Raw genomic sequence first — 18,190 nt, 5'->3', positions numbered from 1 at the left:
ACCGCTTTTATTTTGGGGGTGCGGTTTGGAGCCATATCTGGAAATGTTCAGGGCTACCTCCCGGCTCTGTGCTCGAAACTCGGTTCACTCCTGACTCTGTGCTTGGGGCTCACTTCTGGCAGGGCTCAGGGGGCCCTGTGGTATGCCGAGGATTAACTCAGCTTTGGCTGTATTGAAAGCAAACACCTTAACCCCTGAACTATGTCCCCAGACCCCCACTTTTTAGAGGGGCCACACCCAGGTCATCACTCAGGAATCACTCCTGGCAGGCTCAGGGGACCCTATGGAATGAGATGCCGGGGATCAAACTCCGGTTGGCATGTACAAGGCAAACGCCCTCCCTGCTGTTCTGTCACTTTGGGCCCTTACTGGCCCCCTGCTCTTTAAAGACCAAAGCTTTGTCCTCAGAACCCCAATAAACTTGATTTCCCCTGAAGCCTTGCCGTGGCCCTCTGAGCTTTGTTCTTCCCCACACAGCTGTCCTTCCCACCCCATTCTCATGCCTCCTTGGGGTCCTTCCCAAAACCCTAGGCTGCTTTTTCCATCCTGGCCCTTGGCAGTGGTCTGAGTCCTGGTTAAACTCACCCGGAAAGGTCAGCCCAGTGGGTGGGCATTTGCCAACAGTTCCTTGCCACAAATTGAGGAACAGTGGCCCCAAGAGAACTCACTTCTTGGGTCCCTCCTCATCGGGATCTTGGCCCAGGACATAGGAGGCCCCAGCCCAGCCCTCGGGACCCCTCCTGGGCCTCAAGTTTCAACAGCCCACATGGCCCTGACCTCCTGCCTGCCAGCCTCCGTGCCCCTTGTCTAATTGGCCATGCACCTGGGTCTTAGCTGATCTCTCCCTGTAGTACCTTCGCCGCTGGCCCCCTTCTCCACACCACCTGAGAAGCAGCTGTTTCTGGAAGGGCCAGAGGACTTGTGGCCCCCCTGGAAGTGTCTGCATTAGCAGACACCCCCAAAGTCAGTCAGAGAGGCTGGGGGCCCTCAGGATGGCCCCCACATTTAGAGCATCTGACCTCAGGGCCCATGGGGTGAAGGTCCTGTTCCAGGACCCAGAAAGCATGTAGCGGAAGTGACTGTCCTTTCTCTCCCTTTCTCAGGCTGCGTGATCACCACCGTGTCACCATCAGGGTGATACGCCGTATGCAGTACTTTGTGGCCAAGAAGAGGTTCCAGGTGAGATTGGGGGGACCCCAATTTCTGGGGGCAGCTCCCAGCACAATAGACAGGCCTAGCTTACGGATGTGACCTGGGTTTCAGCCTGTTGGCATGGGGATCCCACTTCCTGTCTGGTTGGGGACCCCTTTCTGCCTTGGGCCCCAGACATGGGGGACCGCACACAGTCCTGCCGTGAACCCCTTTCTGCCTTGGGCCCTGGGTGGCCCCCACCCCGTTCCTAACGCAACATAGAGTTTCAGGAGAGTGAGGGGTTCTCTGAGCTCATCTCCTGACTTGGGGAGAAGGGACTCTCAGCCATGAACTTGGTGGAGTTCTGGAGTATCCCCCCAGCTGCTGTTCTGTTAGCCAGTACCCAGCTTTCTTTGCCTGGCCCCAGGTCCATGTCGGCCAGTCAGTCTGGACGCGTTATCTCGGCCCATCTCGGCTCCTGGTGGGTCGGAGATGGGGCTGTAAGGGCCGAGGAGGTTGGTGCTGCCACTGAGAGGCCCCAGGGGTGCAGCGAGATAAGTCTGTGGGTCTGGGCCTGTTGGGGAGACCCAGCCCCTTGCCTGCACCGGCCTAGTCCAGTCCACCTGCAATGCCGCCACACAGCCAAGCACACAACCATGAACATACTCAACATGCTCACACGCAACCGTACAGCCATGTAACCACACATATGCCATTACACACATGAACTATGAACCTACTCAGACACAAAGAGAGCCACAACACACTCAGACATACACACAGCCATGCCCCTACTCAGCTCTGAACAGACTCAGCCACACTCACACAGTGATGTGCAAGGCAACCACACAGCCATGGACTCATGCACACATATACTCACGCAATGTAGACACACATGTTAGTCATTTACACATGTAGTCCCATGTGTGGTCATGTGTGCGATACCAGGTAGTTGTGTACAGGTGTTATCGCATACGAATGTAGCCACACACATCCGCATGCGCCGCACAGGCAACCACATAGCCATGTGTCTCCATACCCACACATGTATGGCCATGCACAATATGGCCTGCGTACACGTGTCCACAGAGACGCACGGACCCATTCAGTATGAGCTGCAGCCACACACACACACACACACACACACACACACACACACAGCCACACCCTGACACCGTGTCCAGGGCCACCTGTGCCATCCACCTGCGCTCACCTTCTCTCCCCACATGCCTGGCTGTGGGTCCTCCAGGCACAGGCACCCTCTGCCTGCTCACGACCTCCAGGGTCTTCCAGGCCCCTCGCATCCTCAGCCAGTCCCTCCTCACCTGCCCAGCCTCCCCACATGCCCCCCAAAGCTTTGGGTCTACCCCCTGAGATTGGGGTCTGGTGTTGGGGGGGGCTCGGTGCTCCTGCTGGGGCTGGCCGGGCCTCTCCAAGCCCCAGCCCCAGGGCCGTGTGTCTCTGTGTCTCGCAGCAAGCCCGGAAGCCATACGACGTGCGGGATGTCATCGAGCAGTACTCGCAGGGCCACCTCAACCTCATGGTGCGCATCAAAGAGCTGCAGAGGAGGTGGGCACTGGGGAGGGACAGGTGGGCTGGAGGTGGATGGGCCCCAGGAAACAGGTGGGGGCGTGGCTGTGGTGGACGGGGCCATGGCCTTGTAGGGGTCCAATGGTGGGTGAGGTTTGGAGGGTGTGGTCATGGTGGGCGGGTCCACATATGGGCAAGATCAATGGGTGGGTTAGACTGGGCCATGGATGTGCAGGACCACTGGTGAGTATGCTTTGTGGGCGTGGTCACTGGGTGGGTGTGATTTTGGTGTGGGCGTGGTCGCGGACCCATCAAATTTCTACAGAGAAGGTGGACACACTAGGGGTGTTGGGACTCGGTGTGGCTAGAAGGTGGGTGGGAAGACCCTGGGGCGTGGGGGGTGGATGTGTGGGTCCGCTGGGCTAGTATAGTTTGGATGGAGCTGCAGCACAGGTGGGTTCAAGGCATGGCGCAGGGGTGCTGGAGAGGGGTCCCCGGGGCCTTCCCAGACATGCAGGATATTCTCAGTTTTGTTCCTCGCTCTGTCCTGCCCCACATCAGGGTCCCTCTAGCCCCGAGGGACCGTCCCAGTGGTCCTGCTTCCCTGCGCCATGAGTTGGCCTGGGCAACCATCCCGGGGGTCTATGAACCCCCCTGGCCTAGCACCCAGGGTCTGACCTCACTCTCTGTGGCTGTGAGCAGGTGTGAGGGAGCCTGGTAGGGGCCTGGGTGCAGGGGTCTAGGGCTCCTCCAACCCCCACTCAGTACAGTCAGGCCCGGGGAAGAGACCCTATCTCTGGGCTGCATCCCCCAGGAAAGCCCTGCCCACTTGGGGCAGTGGGTTTTGGGGTGGGTTGTCTGCTGAGGTCACTGGTATCCTGGCTGAGCTCTCTTTCCACAGGCTGGACCAGTCCATCGGGAAGCCTTCTCTCTTCATCTCCGTCTCAGGTGCGCCCCACCCCTTGCTGGGGGTGTCTTCTCCCGGACCCCTCTTCCCTGTACCCACTGCCACAGCCCCTACAGGCCTGACCTAAACCGTGAATGGGTCAGCAGGAGTAGAGTTGGGAGTGAAGGAGCCCCAGCCCAGCCTGGAGAGGCCCCCAAACTCTGAGCCATAGCCACTTCCTCCAGGCTGGACTGGGGATTGGGTTAGGGTGAGCAACCAAGCCAGGGATTGTAGGGTGGGGTGCCTCTGCCTTCGAGGTTGCTGCAGGATCCTTGAGTCTGGGGTTACCCCACAGAAGAGAGTTGGGGTGAACCCATGGGGTGGTCCCAGCGTCCCAGTACAGGGGCTCAGGTGGACCAGCTGGAACAAGAAGCCCCCACCCCAGGCATCCGTCGAGCCATCGTACCCTCAGCTCTCCCCTAGGCTCCCCCATTCCCTCCCTGAGCCCTGTGGGGGATCCCCAAGCTATACCTGGAACCTCAGTTCAGCCTCTGCCCACAGAGAAAAGCAAGGACCGCGGGAGCAACACGGTTGGCGCCAGGCTGAACCGGGTAGAGGACAAGGTAGGATGTGACGGATCCCCTGTATCTGCACAAGGTAGGCAGTGCCCTTCACAGTTGCAGTGACCCGTCCTCGGCCCCAAGTACACCTTGGGAAAGGGGGGTCACCTTGCTCCTTCCTGGGTCTGCCCATTAGTGGTTCTGGGGGCGGTCTCCCTGAGACCAGGGCTGGGCTGGGTTCTCCCAGGAATCCCTTCCTAGTGCCCTGGACCATTATCCACGTCTGAGCCGGGTTCAGTGTCCCCCCCTGAACCTCCTGCACCCCTGGCTTCCGGTTCTGCAATGGATCCAGCACGTGCGTGGCCGGTGCTGGGCTGGTTTCTCAGCTCTGGCCACCAGCTGCATGGGGCACCTCATCCATGCCACTACGCCCCTGCTGTCCCCCACTCCGGGGCTCACCACCTGCCGGGAAGCAGGCTTTGAAATGCCGCCGTGCACCCCTCCGTTATCTCGCCCCGAGCTCAGCCTTATCGCCAAGTCTCTGGGAGACTAAAAATAGAGGAATTTCGGTTGGGGCAGGCGGCGCCCACTCCTGTCTCCTGGGTGACACCGCTTTCATCCCGGCCCGGCCACCGCATTCCTCCCCCCCACCCCCGCCCGTGCTCAGGTGGTGGCCAAGGGGCCTCGGGCTGGGGGTGGGGGCCCGGCTGGCTGGCCACAGTCTCCAGTTGCCAATGCCAGGCCCTCTGGGAAGTAAATGTCAGCTTCACGGTCAGTCCCAGCCCAGCTGGGCAGCGTCTCTGGTCAGGGCGATCCTGGGGTGACTAGCACAGTCCTCTGGGGAGGTGGGGACAGGGGCTGGGGTTCACGCTGCACCCAGACTCCTGGGAGCTGGTGCTTATTAGAGGAGAGACAGAGACAGAGACAGAGACAGAGAGACAAAGAGACAGAGAGACAGAGACAGAGGAGAGAGAGACAGAGGAGAGAGAGACAGAGAGACAGACAGAGATGAAGAGATAGAGAGACAAAGAGAGAGAGGAGAGACAGAGACAGAGAGACAAACAGAGACAGAGAGAGACAGAGAGAGAGAGACAAAGAGACAGAAGAGACAGAGAGAGAGAGAGAGAGAGCGAGAGCTGGGACAAGGACTGTCTACTCCTCGTTCACTCTGAGAACTCCATGTTCAAACTAGCATGATCAGGGGCTCCAGGAGTCTCACCATGGGGAGGGGTCATCTTCCAGCACCCCCAGGCCGGCCAAGGTCAGCTGTGGGCTGGGGTGGGGCCAGCTCTGGCTTTTTTTTTTTTTTTTTTTTGGAGGAGTAGGTAGTTTGGGCCACACCAGGCAGTGCTCAGAAGTTCCCCCTGCCTCTGTGGTCAGAAATCACTCCTAGCAGGCTTGGGGAGGCCTGTGGGATGCCAGAGATCGAACCTGGGTCAGCCTCCTGCAAGGCCAATGCCCTTCTCACTATGCTCTTGCTCCTGCTCCCAAGCTATAGCTCTTGAGGGAGCCTGGTCCCCCAGTTCTTCACACCTGAGCAGCCCGGACAGCTGTGGTTTTGGGGTCCCTCATCCCCAGGTCATGACCCAGGGCACAGCCTCCCCTCCCCACCTCACCCCTTCCGGCCCACACAGGGCTGCGTCCTGGGACTGAGCCGTGTCTGGCTTGGGTCTCTCGCACCCCACCCCTACCCGTCACAGAGAGGATGAAGCACTCCCAGCATCGCCTGCCAGCCAGCCCCCTCCCCTCCCCCAGCACCAGTATGTGCCTGGCCCCGGCCTCACACTGCCCGGTGCCCCCCAGGGACGGGGCCTGGGCTGAGGAATTATCAGTCTCTGTAAACAGTCCTGCAAAATGCTGACCGCGGGAAGTGAGCAGGAAATCCCGCCCGCGCCCGCGGGGGGCCCAGCCAGGGCCGACGTGCATGGTCAGCCGTGCTGCCCAGCCAGACCCGAGCCCTCCCCACGCCGCCTCGGACCCGGCCGGCCACTTCCTCCAGGTCCACCCGGCTGGCGGGGTTCGCGTGGGAGCTGAAGTGGCTCCATCCGCTGGACCAGGCTGTCCCAAGGGAGGGAAGGACACTGAGCCCATTCGGGGGGCTATAGGGTCTCCAAGCCTGTGCACCCCTAATTTCTGATCCACCCGGCACCCCGACTCTGGCTTTAGGGTTTTCACACAGCTAGTTGTTTTCACACAACTTACTCAAGTACAAAAGCAGTCTGGGCCTGGTCCTCTGAAGCCACCAAGCTGTGGGGGACCAGCATGGGGGACCTGTTTCGAAACGGGGGACTGAGTTTCACACCAGAGGGAAGAGTCAGGGTTCTGGTGGGGCCGGGCCGCAGCCCCTCTCTCTGCCTGAAGGCTCCTCCGCTGCTCAAGGCAGCTGTGCTAAGCTGATTCTCGCTAAGGGGGGAAGGCTGGTTCTTGGGGTTCGGGGGCTGGTGGAGATGCACAGCCATGTCCCCCACCCCCGGGGTGCTGCCCTGTTTGTTTGAGAAGCTGAGACGGCTGCCGGTGGGCCGAGGGGGCCAAGGGGGCCGCCTTCCTTCTGCATTCCGGCCGGAAACGGTGGTGCTCAGGGGAAGTGTGGCCCGGCACAGACCGCAGACAGGGGCCCCCCACCGCCGCCTCTGCTCTGGTCTTGTCTCGCAGCCCTCCCCCCACCTGGGTCCCCAGCCCTCCCTGCTGAGATCAGACCTTTCCCCTCTGGTCCAAAGTATTTTTGATTTGTCTTGTTCGCTTCCCCCAGTATGCCCCGTCCTGGACCCATTAAAGTCCACCGTACTGGGCTCACCAGGCACTGCCAAGTGTCAGCTGGGGGGCTGAGCCAAGCTCAATCCCCAGCACTGCAAAATTGTTCCCTGACCACCCCCCACCCCTGGGAATGAGCCCTGAGCATGGAACCAGGGGTGAGCCCTGGGAACAATCAGGAGTCAGCCCTGAGCACTATTTGTATAGCCCCAAATCACATTTTTTTTTAGTTATTTTGTGTCAGATCCCACCCCCCACCCCACCCCGAACCTTTTGTGACAGGTGCTAATGTCACATGTCTGTACACCTCCCAGGCAAGCTGGGAAAGGTCCCCCACCCTGTTCTCTGTGTTCTAGCATATTCCATAGAGGCTCAGTGCCTGCTCCTCCTGAGCAGTTGGGGAGCTCCAGAGACACTTCAGGTCTCTCAGCCAGAGATGCCCAAGCCCGATGTGTATTCATGGCTGCCTCAGTGAACAGGGGTCTATTAGGGGGTCTATTCTTCTAGGGGTGTTGGTATTTGGGGTCCATGTCTTCTGTGTGTTGGTCTTTGAGGCTCCATGTCTTCTGGGGTATTGCTATTTGGGGCCCATGTCTTCTGGGGGTTGGTATTTGGGAGTCCATGTCTTCTGAGATGTTGGTATTTGCGGGTCCATGTCTTCTGGGATGTTGGTATATGGGGGTCCATATCTTCTGGAGACATTTGGGAGTTCATGTCTTCTGGGGGGTTGGTATTTGGAGGTCCATGTCTGCTGAGTGTTGGTATCTGAGATCCATGTCTTCTGGATATTGGTATTTGGGGGTCCATGTCTTTCGGGATGTTGGTATGTGAGGGTCCATGTCTTCTGGGCACATTTGGGAGTCCATGTCTTCTGGGATGTTGGTATTTGGAGGTCCATGTCTTCTGGGTGTTGGTATCTGGGATCCATGTCTTCTGAATATTGGTATTTGGGGGTCTATGTCTTCTGGTACATTGGTATTTGGGGTCCATGTCTTCTGGGATGTTGGTATTTGGGGGTCCATGTCTTCTGGGCACATTTGGGAGTCCATGTCTTCTGGGGGTTGGTATTTGGGGGTCCATGTCTTCTGGGATGTTGGTATTTGGGGGTCCATGTCTTCTGGGTGTTGGTATTTGGTGTCCATGTCTCCTGGGATGCTGATATTTTGAGAGTTCATGTCTTCTGAATGTTGGTATTTGGGGTTCATGTCTTCTGGGATGTTGCTATTTGAGGCCCATGTCTTCTGGGACATTGGTATTTGGGGCCCATGTCTTCTGGGTGTTGAGATTTGGGGTTCATGCCTTCTGGGATATTGCTATTTGGGGCCCATGTCTTCTGGGTATTGAGATTTGGGGTCCATGCCTTCTGGGATATTGCTATTTGGGGCCCATGTCTTCTGGGGGTTGAGATTTGGGGTCCATGCCTTCTGGGATATTGCTATTTGGGGCCCATGTCTTCTGGGATATTGCTATTTGGGGCCCATGTCTTCTGAGGTTGGTACTTGAGGGTCTGAAGTATGTTCTGGGAACATTTGGGAGTCCAGGTCTTCTGGGGGTAGCTATTTGGAGGTTCATTCTTCTGGGGACATTTGGGAGTCTGTGTCTTCTGGGTGTTGGTATTTGGGGACCATGTCTTCTAGGCATTGGTATTTGGGGTCCGTGTCTTTTTGGGTACTCATATTTGGGGATCTAAGTCTTCTGGATGTCGGTATTTGGGGTCCATGTCTTCTGGGGCATTTTGGGGTCTATGCCTTCTGGGTATTGGCATTTGGGGGTCCATGTCTTCTGGGGTGTTGCTATTTGGGGTCCTTCCCAACGTTCTCAGCTCCTCAACCCCTTCCCCTCACCCGCCTGCTATTTCCTCCTGTCCTCACTCTTCCTTCTTTCCCAGGGCCTTGCTAGCTATTGTCTCAGGGTGAAGGCAATTCCAGAGTGTGCGTGTGCCTGAGCTGGGTCCAACACAGTATCTTAGGTCCCTCACACCCCCATCAGGGTGGTTTGAATGACCTCCCCCCCAGTGCCATAGGACCCAGCAAAAACCCCAGGCAGGGTGGGTGGGAACCACCACAAGGCTGCCGGGAAGCCGGGGCCACGTTGGGGCCTCAATAACAAGGACACCAGTGACGTGAGCTGCCTTCTCTGTCTCCGTCTTAGCCGGAAAATCGTCTCTTTGCGACTTCCCTACGTCTCTCTCCGGCGAGTGCCGCCCTTCCCGTCTCCCTCAAATGTCGGCTTTAGTATTTAGGGGTGTTTTAGGGGCTATTTCCGAGTTTGCATTCAGGGAATTTTTCTGTGGGGTTCCGGGGGCTCCAATCAGCCTAGAAACCAGCCCCCGGATTGCTCCAGACTTGCGTCATGGGCCTTTCATGGGAATGTTCATTGTCCATCTGTCCGGACGTCTGTCCTGCCCACAAGATCCTCCCGCCTGCTCACAGAGTTGAGGTTTCTGGGACCCGTTACGAAAAGGGACCTATCTGTGGTGCGTCTGCCCCAAAAGAGACAAGACTGGGGTGCCTTGGATGCCCCCAGGCCCCCTCCGGTCTGGTCACACCCAACTAGGTGCTCTGGAGCCAGCCCCTACTCCCGTCCCTTGATGGCACTTGGCTGGGGCAGTGACAGCTGCTTAGACAGCGTTTTTGCACTTGTTTGTCAGGAATCTGGGGCCCGGAAGGGTGTAGGGACATGAGCTGGGGCACGTAGCAGGCCGGGGGTGGCCTTGGGGGTCCCGTTCTCAGGCCTGCTGATGCTCAGCCCATCACCAGCCGTGCTGTGGCGTGTCTCTGAACCTTAGAACCAACTTGTTAACTCCTTTTGTTTAGATCTTGACCCTTGCTGGAATGTTTTGATTGTGACATGTTTATGGCGTGGGGGACTGACATGCCCCCATTACGGCCCAGGCTTCGGCCTTCCCAGGCGCTTGTGGATGTGTGTTTTTTCTCAAGTTCCGTGGCTCTAAGTCCTTATAATTCCATGCATGTCATGTTTGTGTTTTCCCTTAGGCCCCATAAGTCCCCCCAAAGCCTCTTTTACTGCCTCCCACCCCTTTATCTCCAACAAACGCAGTTCCCTTCAAGCTTATTATCGCTCTTACAGAAGCAATTTTGTTTATGGATCTGGTAATGGGGACAGTGAGGGGCCCCGCTTGATCCGACACACACAAACACCATCTAGGGATGGGCCATGTGTCCTACGTCTGCACCATGGCATTTGGGGGGTTTCCAATTCCTGCTTTTTGTGGGCCTCATGGCACATGCTTTTAGGACACATTCCCTGTTTCTGAGCCTTCTCACCACCCCCACCCCCCCAGTGTCCCTCTCATCCCGTATAAGCACAGGGTTTGGGGAGAGTTTGAAGTTGCTGGAAGGGTGTCGTCCATCAGGCCCAAGCCTATGCTGGAGTCCCCAAGTCTCCCCAAATCTCTTCACGACACATAGCCTATCTCTAAGCCTGTCCCTCCCATCCCCTGCAAGCACAGGGTTAGGAGAGAGTTTGGAGACACAGGGAGGGGGTCGTCCACTCAGCCCTAGCCCAAGCTGGAGTCCCCAAGTCTCCCGAAGTCTCTCCACACTTCCCGCCTGGCCCACGCGGGGCCTTCTGCTTTCTGGCTCCCCTTTCTCATGCTGAGTGAGCAAAGCTCACACTATTGTGCTTCGCTTCTCACTCAGCCACTTGATGGGCGCTTGGCCCCTTTCCAGGGTGGGGCACGACCCTGGGGAATGAGTGCTGAGCTCGGTTTATCCGCTCCCCATCTGGGGACATGCGTTTCCCTTTGCTCGCTGACATTCCGGATGGGGGAATTGATGGCCCTTGGGATAAGTGTCTGTGTAACTTGTTTTTCAGAAAAAAGAAAGGAAAATGTCTAGGAGCTGTTTCCGCGCTGGGCTGGGACTGGCAGCTCCCACCCCCCAGGGCTGGGGCCCCCTCTCTGGCTCCCTGGCCTGAGAAGGGGCGGCCGCACCCACCCTACCCATTGTCAGACTGGGGGGCTGGGGGGCGGGTAACGGTATCCCCTGGTGCCTTTGACTTTGCGTCTCCCCAATTGCGCGTGGGGGGGCAGTGACTTTTCATGTGCTTATTAGATATTCATAGCCCCTCTTTGGTCAGACGCTTATTCAACTTTCTGCCTGTTTTCTAATGAAGCATTTCTATTATGGGCCATTGGGAGTGTGATTTCTCTGTTCTGCATACAAGGCCTTGATCCTGGGCCTATGACTTGCAAATATTTTCGCCCATTCTCTGGCCCGCTTTTCATTTTGCAATCACGCCTTTTAAGACACAAAAGTCTTCATAAACTTCGCTTATCTTGTCTTGAACGTCTCCTGCGTCTCCTGTGGCCCCCGCGAGATGGGGCCCAGCCTGGTCCATAGTCAAGAAATTCTCTTCCCCTTTTTGTCTTCTGGGAACCTTGGAGATTTTATGAACTCAGGCACACAGGCCCGCGGGGAATTCAAGTTGATTAGTTTTTAGGGTGTGGTCTGAGGTAAACTCTGAAGTTATTAGTTGATGTTTTTTCTTTTTTTTTAAAGGGAGTGGTTTGGTTCTGATTTTGTTGTTATTCCTAGAAGCCCAGTTGCCCTGAAACTATTTCTTTTTAAAAAAAAATATATATATATATGTATATATATATATATATATATATATATATATATATATATATACATATATATGTTTTTTTAGTATTATGCTGAGTGAAATGAGTCTTAAGGGTGAGGGGTAGACATAGAATGATCACACTTAGTTGTGGGATATTAAAATAAATAGTATAGTAATAAGATAATAATGTCCAGAGACAAGAGAGACGAGGGCCAGGAGGACCGGTCCAGGGTGGGAAGCTTGTCACAGAGCAGGGGACACAGGGAGGGCAGAGAAGGGAGCACTAGGACAGTGAGTTGGGAATGAGCACTCGGGACAGGAACTGGGGGCCAGGAGGAGGGAGAGGGAGAGGCAGGAGACCCCTTCAGGAACAGCAGAGAGAGACAGAGAGATATGTCCTAACCCTTCAGGGGCAATACTGCAAAACACAGTGTGTGAGAGAGGTGAGAAAGAGAGGGAGAGAGAGACAGAGAAAGGGAGAGAGAGAAATAGACAGAGATAAGTAGAGACAGGAAGACAGATAGGCAGAGAAAGATAGAGGGAGAGGGAGAGACAGAGAGAGAAATTGAGACAGAGAGGTAAGTCCTAACCCTTCAGAAACAATACTGCAAACCAGTGTGTGAGAAAGGAGAGAAAGAGAGCCAGAGTGACAGAAATAAAGACAGAGAGACGGAGAGAGAAATAGAGACAGCGAGAGCGAGATAAGTAGAGAGAGAGGGGAGAGAGAGAGAAGAGAGAGAGGGAGAGAGAGAGAGAGAGAGAGAGAGAGAGAGAGAGAGAGAGAGAGAGAGAGAGAGAGAGAGCTGTCTGTCCCAGAGGTAAGCTGGTGGAGGGTAGGAGGGAAAATGGACCACAGTATCTAAAAGGAGGAAAACAGGAAGGGAGAGAAGAGAAAGAGAGAAATGTCTGCCCCAGAGGCAGGCAGGAGGGAGAGCGGGAGGGAAACTGGGCCATTGGTGGCAAGAAATATGCCCTGGTGAAGGGTGTTGGACACTCTATGACTGAAATTCCATCATGAACAACTTCATAACCATGATGTTTAAATAAAGCAATCAATTAGATTTAAAAAAATAAAAAAAGATTTTCTTTACCCAGTTAGACAGCCTAACTGTCGAAGCCCAGTACTGGTCTTGTTGGTCCTGTGCCTGGCTGGAGCAATAGCACAGAAAGGAGGATGTTGGCCTGGCATATGGCTGGCCAGGGTTCAATCCCCAGCATCCCATAGGGGCTACTGAGCCTGCCAGGAGTGTATTCTGAGCATAAAGCCAGGAGTTGCACTGTGTATGGCCAGGTGTGGTCCCAAGACAAAACAAAAAAAGCCGAGCAGAGCCTGTGAAGGGACACCCCAACCTCTACACAATGTCCCCAGGACCATGGCGTACAGATGTTCTAGTTATTCCAACTCCCAGCATGCTCCCACAATGCCTTCTTGTGAGTCTGCATACAACCCTCGGTCCCTTTCTGGTTAAGTTCTTTCCTACACACTTTTTGTGTTTATTTTTCTAGTTGTATTTTGTTTGTTTGTTTTGGGGCCACACTCAGCAATGCTCAGAGGTTACTCCTGGCTCTGTGCTCAGGATTCACTCCTGGCAGGCTTAGGGAACCCTATGGGATGCAAGGATTGAACCCAGGATGGCCTTCTGCAAAGCAAATGCCCTCCCCAGCTATCTCTCCAGCCCCCTCAAGTTATATTTTTTGCAGAGGCCTAACAGTTCCCCCCAAAAAATTCCTCACAAAGTGGGTACTGCCTGGTCTGCTGAGTCCTTCCAGCCCCTCCCAGTCCCCTTCCCCAACTTCCCACCATTATCACCCCCAGAATAGAAACACCCAGTCTGGCCTCTGACGTGCCCCATCCATATATCCTGTTATTTTTTTTTCCACATATGTGACTGGGCAGGATTTTATTTTTTTAAGATGAATGCAATTGATCAACCACTCAGAGGAGCATTTTTCAGTCCAAAAAAAAAAAAAAGAAAATAAATAATAAGGACAAAAACGACTTAAAAAAGGAAAGGAGTGATAGCACAGCTGTAGGGCATTTGCCTTGCATGTAGCCTACCCAAGACAAACCCATTTCTATCCCCCAGCATCCCATATAGTACCCCGGGCCTGCCAGGAGTGATTTTTTTTTTTCGGGCCACATCTGTTTGATGCTCAGGGGTTACTCCTGGCTAACCACTCAGAAATTGCCCCTGGCTTGGGGGGACCATATGGGACGCTGGGGGATCGAACCGTGGTCCTAATCCTTGGCTAGCACTTGGAAGGCAGACACCTTACCTCTAGCGCCACCTTGCCGGCCCCACCAGGAGTGATTTCTTTTTTTTGTTTTTTGTTTTTTTGTTTTCTTGTTTCTTTGTTTGTTTGTTTGTTTTTGGGTCACACCCGTCGGTGCTCAGAGGTTACTCCTGGCTGTCTGCTCAGAAATAGCTCCTGGCAGGCACGGGGGGCCATATGGGACACCGGGATTCAAACCAACCACCTTTGCTCCTGGATCTGCTGCTTGCAAGGCAAATGCCGCTGTGCTATCTCTCAGGGCCCGCCAGGAGTGATTTCTAAGGGCAGAGACAGGCAGAACCTCTGAGCACTGCCACCGGATGTGGCCCAAAAGCAAAACAAAAATAAACAACCAAAAAAAAGAAGAAGTTGCTTATTTTCTTATGCTTTCGAAACATTTGGGTTTGGGTGTCTTTATTTTGATTTTTCTGTTTTGTGGCTTTCACCAGGCTTGTCCAGGGTGAATTTTGACGGGGATTTTTAAGACACTTGTCACTGGGCTCGAGAGATAGCACAGCGGTAGGGTGTTTGCCTTGCACACAGTCGACCCAGGATGAAATTACTAGTATATCCTGGTCATTTCTGAAGGCATTGCCAGGGCTTGCTTTCTATCTGTCTGATGTGTGTATCCTATGTATTTTGCTCCCCATCCCTTGGTTCTTCACCATTGATCAATCACTCATTCTCCTTATTCCCTCTCCCAGGTTTGCACTCAGATAAATGCTCTATTTCTGTGCTTGTGGAACTAGCACCTCGTACTTGTAACAGGAGTGATCATGACAATTCCTTTAATCTGTTGTTCTTGCAAACCAAGGCCTCAGGACACTTCCACTGCAGACGTTTCACCTGGCGATGTTTGGATGTGGAAGATTTTACTTGTTCTTTGGAATCTTACAAGGAACTTAGGGCCCACTCCTGGCTCTGTGCTCACGCCAGACTCTGTGCTCAGGGATTATTCCTGTCTGTTGGTCAGGATTACTCCTAACTCTGCTCAGGGCTCACTCCTGGCTTTGTGCTCAGGAATTACTCCTTGGGATGATACCATATGGTACCAGGGCTCAAACCCAGTCAGCTGTGTGCTTGGAGTTGAGAGCTTTAACCCCTGTGATTTCTCTGCACCCTAGTTCAGCCGATTCAACCAACAACCCGTAACAAGTGTTGTCTGACACACCCAATATCCTGGAAAAATGAGCCTCTTCACTAAACCGCCCCTTGTTCTGTCTCCAAGCCACTGTTCTCTGCCTCAACTGCTCTTAGCATGGCCTTGGGTGGGAAGCAAAATGTCTTCGTTGCTATGTGTTTTGAAAGTGGCACCTTGTTATTCTAAGAGGTGATTCTCCCCCCACCCCTTCCTGGATCTACAAACCCCAACCCATGATCACCAGAAGGGTCTGTTCTTAGCATGACCCCAAAACTGCCCATCCCTCCATCCATCCCCGATTATTTTTCCTGGGAGAACTGGTGGACCTGGGGGTGTGGGGAGGAGGTCCAGCCGCAGATGAACATTCTAGAAAGCAAAGGATGTTTCTCTCTGCCTGTGCTGCATTTCCCCAGGGGTCTGCCACACTCTGCCCCGTCACCAGGAAAATCCCTTTTGCTTGTCCTGGGGAGTAGCGGGGAAGTCTTCCGGCTGTGTCCCTTGGTGTGCATGACCATGGCACCCACGGCCCAGAGTGTCTTCTTGTGTGCTCAGTTCCCTTCTGCGGTTTTCTGCAAGACTCCCGGAGTGCCCTCAGGCCCCTCAACCCTTCAGCCCCCTTCTGCCTCCCTCTGCACTGCTCTCTCCTCTCTCTCCTTCGTGAAAATTCCCATGGGGCTCGTGGACACCCTGCCCTGACTCTGGGGCTCCTGCCTCTTGCGATGCAGAATCAACTCCGGGTCTGCACTGGGGACCGGCTCCACCGGCTCTGGCCAATTCTTCGCATACTTGTGCTTTTCCAGAAACAGCCGCTAGCCGCAAGCGTCAGGCCGGTTTCCAGTTTCCTCTCAGCTCGCCCTGGCACCCCCAGGGGCCCCAAGGCTGCTGCTTTGGTCTCTCTTTCCTGCTGGCCCTTTTCAGACTGTTTCCACTTCTCCGGCTTGGGCTGCTTTGGCTTTTTTCCCCCTGCATGGCAAGTTAGTCCCTTTTTTCAGACACCTCGCAGGCCTGGACAGTTGTGGAGGCTCCCTTGGAAAGGACCTGGGTCTGGTTATTCCTTTGCTGGACACCCCCACTCCCACCCTGGGGTTCCTAGGCTGGCCCAGACTTTAAATTTGGGTGTCCAAACTGCCCAGTGTCGATTGTGGGCTCCCATGCTGGGCGTGGGTGCTGGTTCTTGGGGCCACTCTGCTCCCCCTTTCCTTCCAGCCTGCTCCTCCTTTCAGGCCGCCCCAACCCTCTGCTCTGTGTGGACTCAGCCGTGAGCTGGGAGATACTCCCAGACCCGGTCCCCTGAGGTTTAGTGTCCCACAGGCTCCCTTGGGGCCCCTGCCATGCTCCCTTAGGCGTGTTCCCCTTCGCTTCGTGCCCAGGCTCCTGAGTTCTTGGCTCTTCCATTCCACATGGGGTCCGGCTTTTGTCCTCCCACTCCACTTCCCATTTCTCTGTATCTGTGTCCCCAGATGTGGAAGTGGCCGTGCAGTTCCTGCTGGGCCCCACATTCTCTGTTGAGCTGGTCCGGGAGCTGGGGTTGAGGGGAATCCCGCATCCTCTGGGGGCACCCCAGACGGGCCATAGTTACCACCACTGGCCCGACTCAAAGGACACTCACAGCCGCGGCCCCAAACTAGTTCTGCTGTGAACACACAATATACTCACATAAACACACGCAGTGACACACATGCACACATATTCACTCACACACACTCACATACAACCCCGCCCAACGAGGCCCCAACCCACCAGGCCATCTTCGTGGCTGCCCGTGTTCTTTCCTGCTCTGCACAGAGATGCGTGAGGCCATGGCTTCACCGGAGTAAACCCGGGGTAACAGGAGCCCCTCCTGTCTCACCAAATTCACGTCTTACCAACCCAGAGCCCCAGACCAGCCTGACATAGGTCTCATCAACACAGTCTCAACATGGAGTAGCCCCAGGCGGCCCTTAGCATGTGCATGTTCTCCTGGGCTGAAGAAAGTCTCTTTGGGTGAGAGCTCGGCCCCCCACACAAGCACCGTCCTGGACTGAACTCACTCAGGGGTGGCTGGGGACTGGGGGGGCACATGGGTGGAGGCGGGCTCAGGGATGGGGCTGGAGAGCACTCGGGGGTCCCCTCCTCACGAGGCCAACTGCCCACCAGTACCGCTGAGGGCTCCCCTGAGATCCCATGGCCCCATCCTCAACCACAGTTTCTCTGCAGGAGCCCCACCCAGACAGGCTGCCTGTTCCAGAAAGCGGGGTGGGCCCCAGGGTCCGCACCCCCTCCCCTTCCCTCCCTGCTCTCTCCTCTACCCTGGGCGCCCCTGTGGGGAGGGCCGTAAAGGGGCGTCGTGAGGGGCGCGGGCTGCGATCAAAGGCCCCTTCAGCCCTCCTTAGCTGCTATTCTGGGACGTGGTTATTTTAGGGGCTGTGCTGGTGCGTTCCCGGGGGCCGGGCCAGGGGCGCCCACACAGCCCTGTTCTGTCAGGGCTCAAAGATGACCGTGCTGAAAGGCTCCCTCCAGCCGCCGCCAGCCACCTCCCCGCTCCTGGGCAGGATCCCCGCGCCGGGCACGGCCACAGACACCACTGTGGCCACACTGCCCAGCACCCAGGAATTAGGGGGGCTCTGGGAAGTGGAAACTCTCCTCTTGCATTCACACTCAAGGCTTTAGAATTGTCAGTGGTAGTGAGATGGGATCTGCTGTTCTTGGGTCTGGCCGTGTCACCCTAAGAAGCAATAACCCCAAGGAGGGGCTCACCCTGGTTACCAGCTGCTTGACCACAGCCAAGAGTCTCTGCCCAGGGGTTGGGGCACATGTGGATGCTTGGGAGATCCCCCCCAAAGTCCGGGTAAATGATGCAGTGTGAAAGTCGGGGGCTCCCACCTCTTCTATAAGGAACCTGGATTCTGGAGAGGGACTCAGGGTCTGGCCTGAGCAGTTCCTGGCTAAGGGAAGGAGGCTTGGGGTGAGCTGGTACGCGCCTAGAAAAAGAGCTGCCCCAGACCCCATCACACACACACACACACACACACACACACACACACACACACACACACACTCATGTCCCACCATAAACACCCCCATGCCCACACCCTCGCACCCACATTCCCCCATCCCTCGCCCACTATGGAAACACAGGCCTGCTTGGATACTCAGTGCCTGTACTGGAGGACAGTGCAGAGACCTGAGCCCTAACACAGTGGCTGCTCAGACCCAGTGAGAGATTTGGGGGAACAGAGCTTGGCCATGGATCCGGCCTGCACCTGCCCTGCAGGGTCTCCCTGTGTCCAGGACCCACTGTGCGCCCCCCCCCCCCAGCCTGTCTGAGCTTCTCCTGTCCCCATCCCC

General features: G+C 55.7%; 1 protein-coding gene across 1 annotated transcript in view; it reads left to right on the top strand.

Moving 5' to 3' along the window:
- Positions 1-18,190, top strand: part of KCNQ1 (potassium voltage-gated channel subfamily Q member 1) — a 166,157-nt gene that overhangs the window by 117,372 nt on the left and 30,595 nt on the right. Inside the window, exons 12-15 of the mRNA XM_049781207.1 lie at positions 1,104-1,179; positions 2,606-2,700; positions 3,563-3,609; positions 4,109-4,170. Of these exons, the coding sequence (XP_049637164.1) occupies positions 1,104-1,179; positions 2,606-2,700; positions 3,563-3,609; positions 4,109-4,170 (280 nt within the window). The remainder of the gene's footprint in view (positions 1-1,103; positions 1,180-2,605; positions 2,701-3,562; positions 3,610-4,108; positions 4,171-18,190) is intronic.

This window comes from Suncus etruscus, chromosome 9 (assembly GCF_024139225.1).
Source record: "Suncus etruscus isolate mSunEtr1 chromosome 9, mSunEtr1.pri.cur, whole genome shotgun sequence".
NCBI classification, from domain to species: Eukaryota; Metazoa; Chordata; class Mammalia; order Eulipotyphla; family Soricidae; genus Suncus; species Suncus etruscus.
The sequence above is the reverse complement of the archived record's forward strand: the minus strand, read 5'-3'. Positions and strand labels throughout refer to the sequence as shown.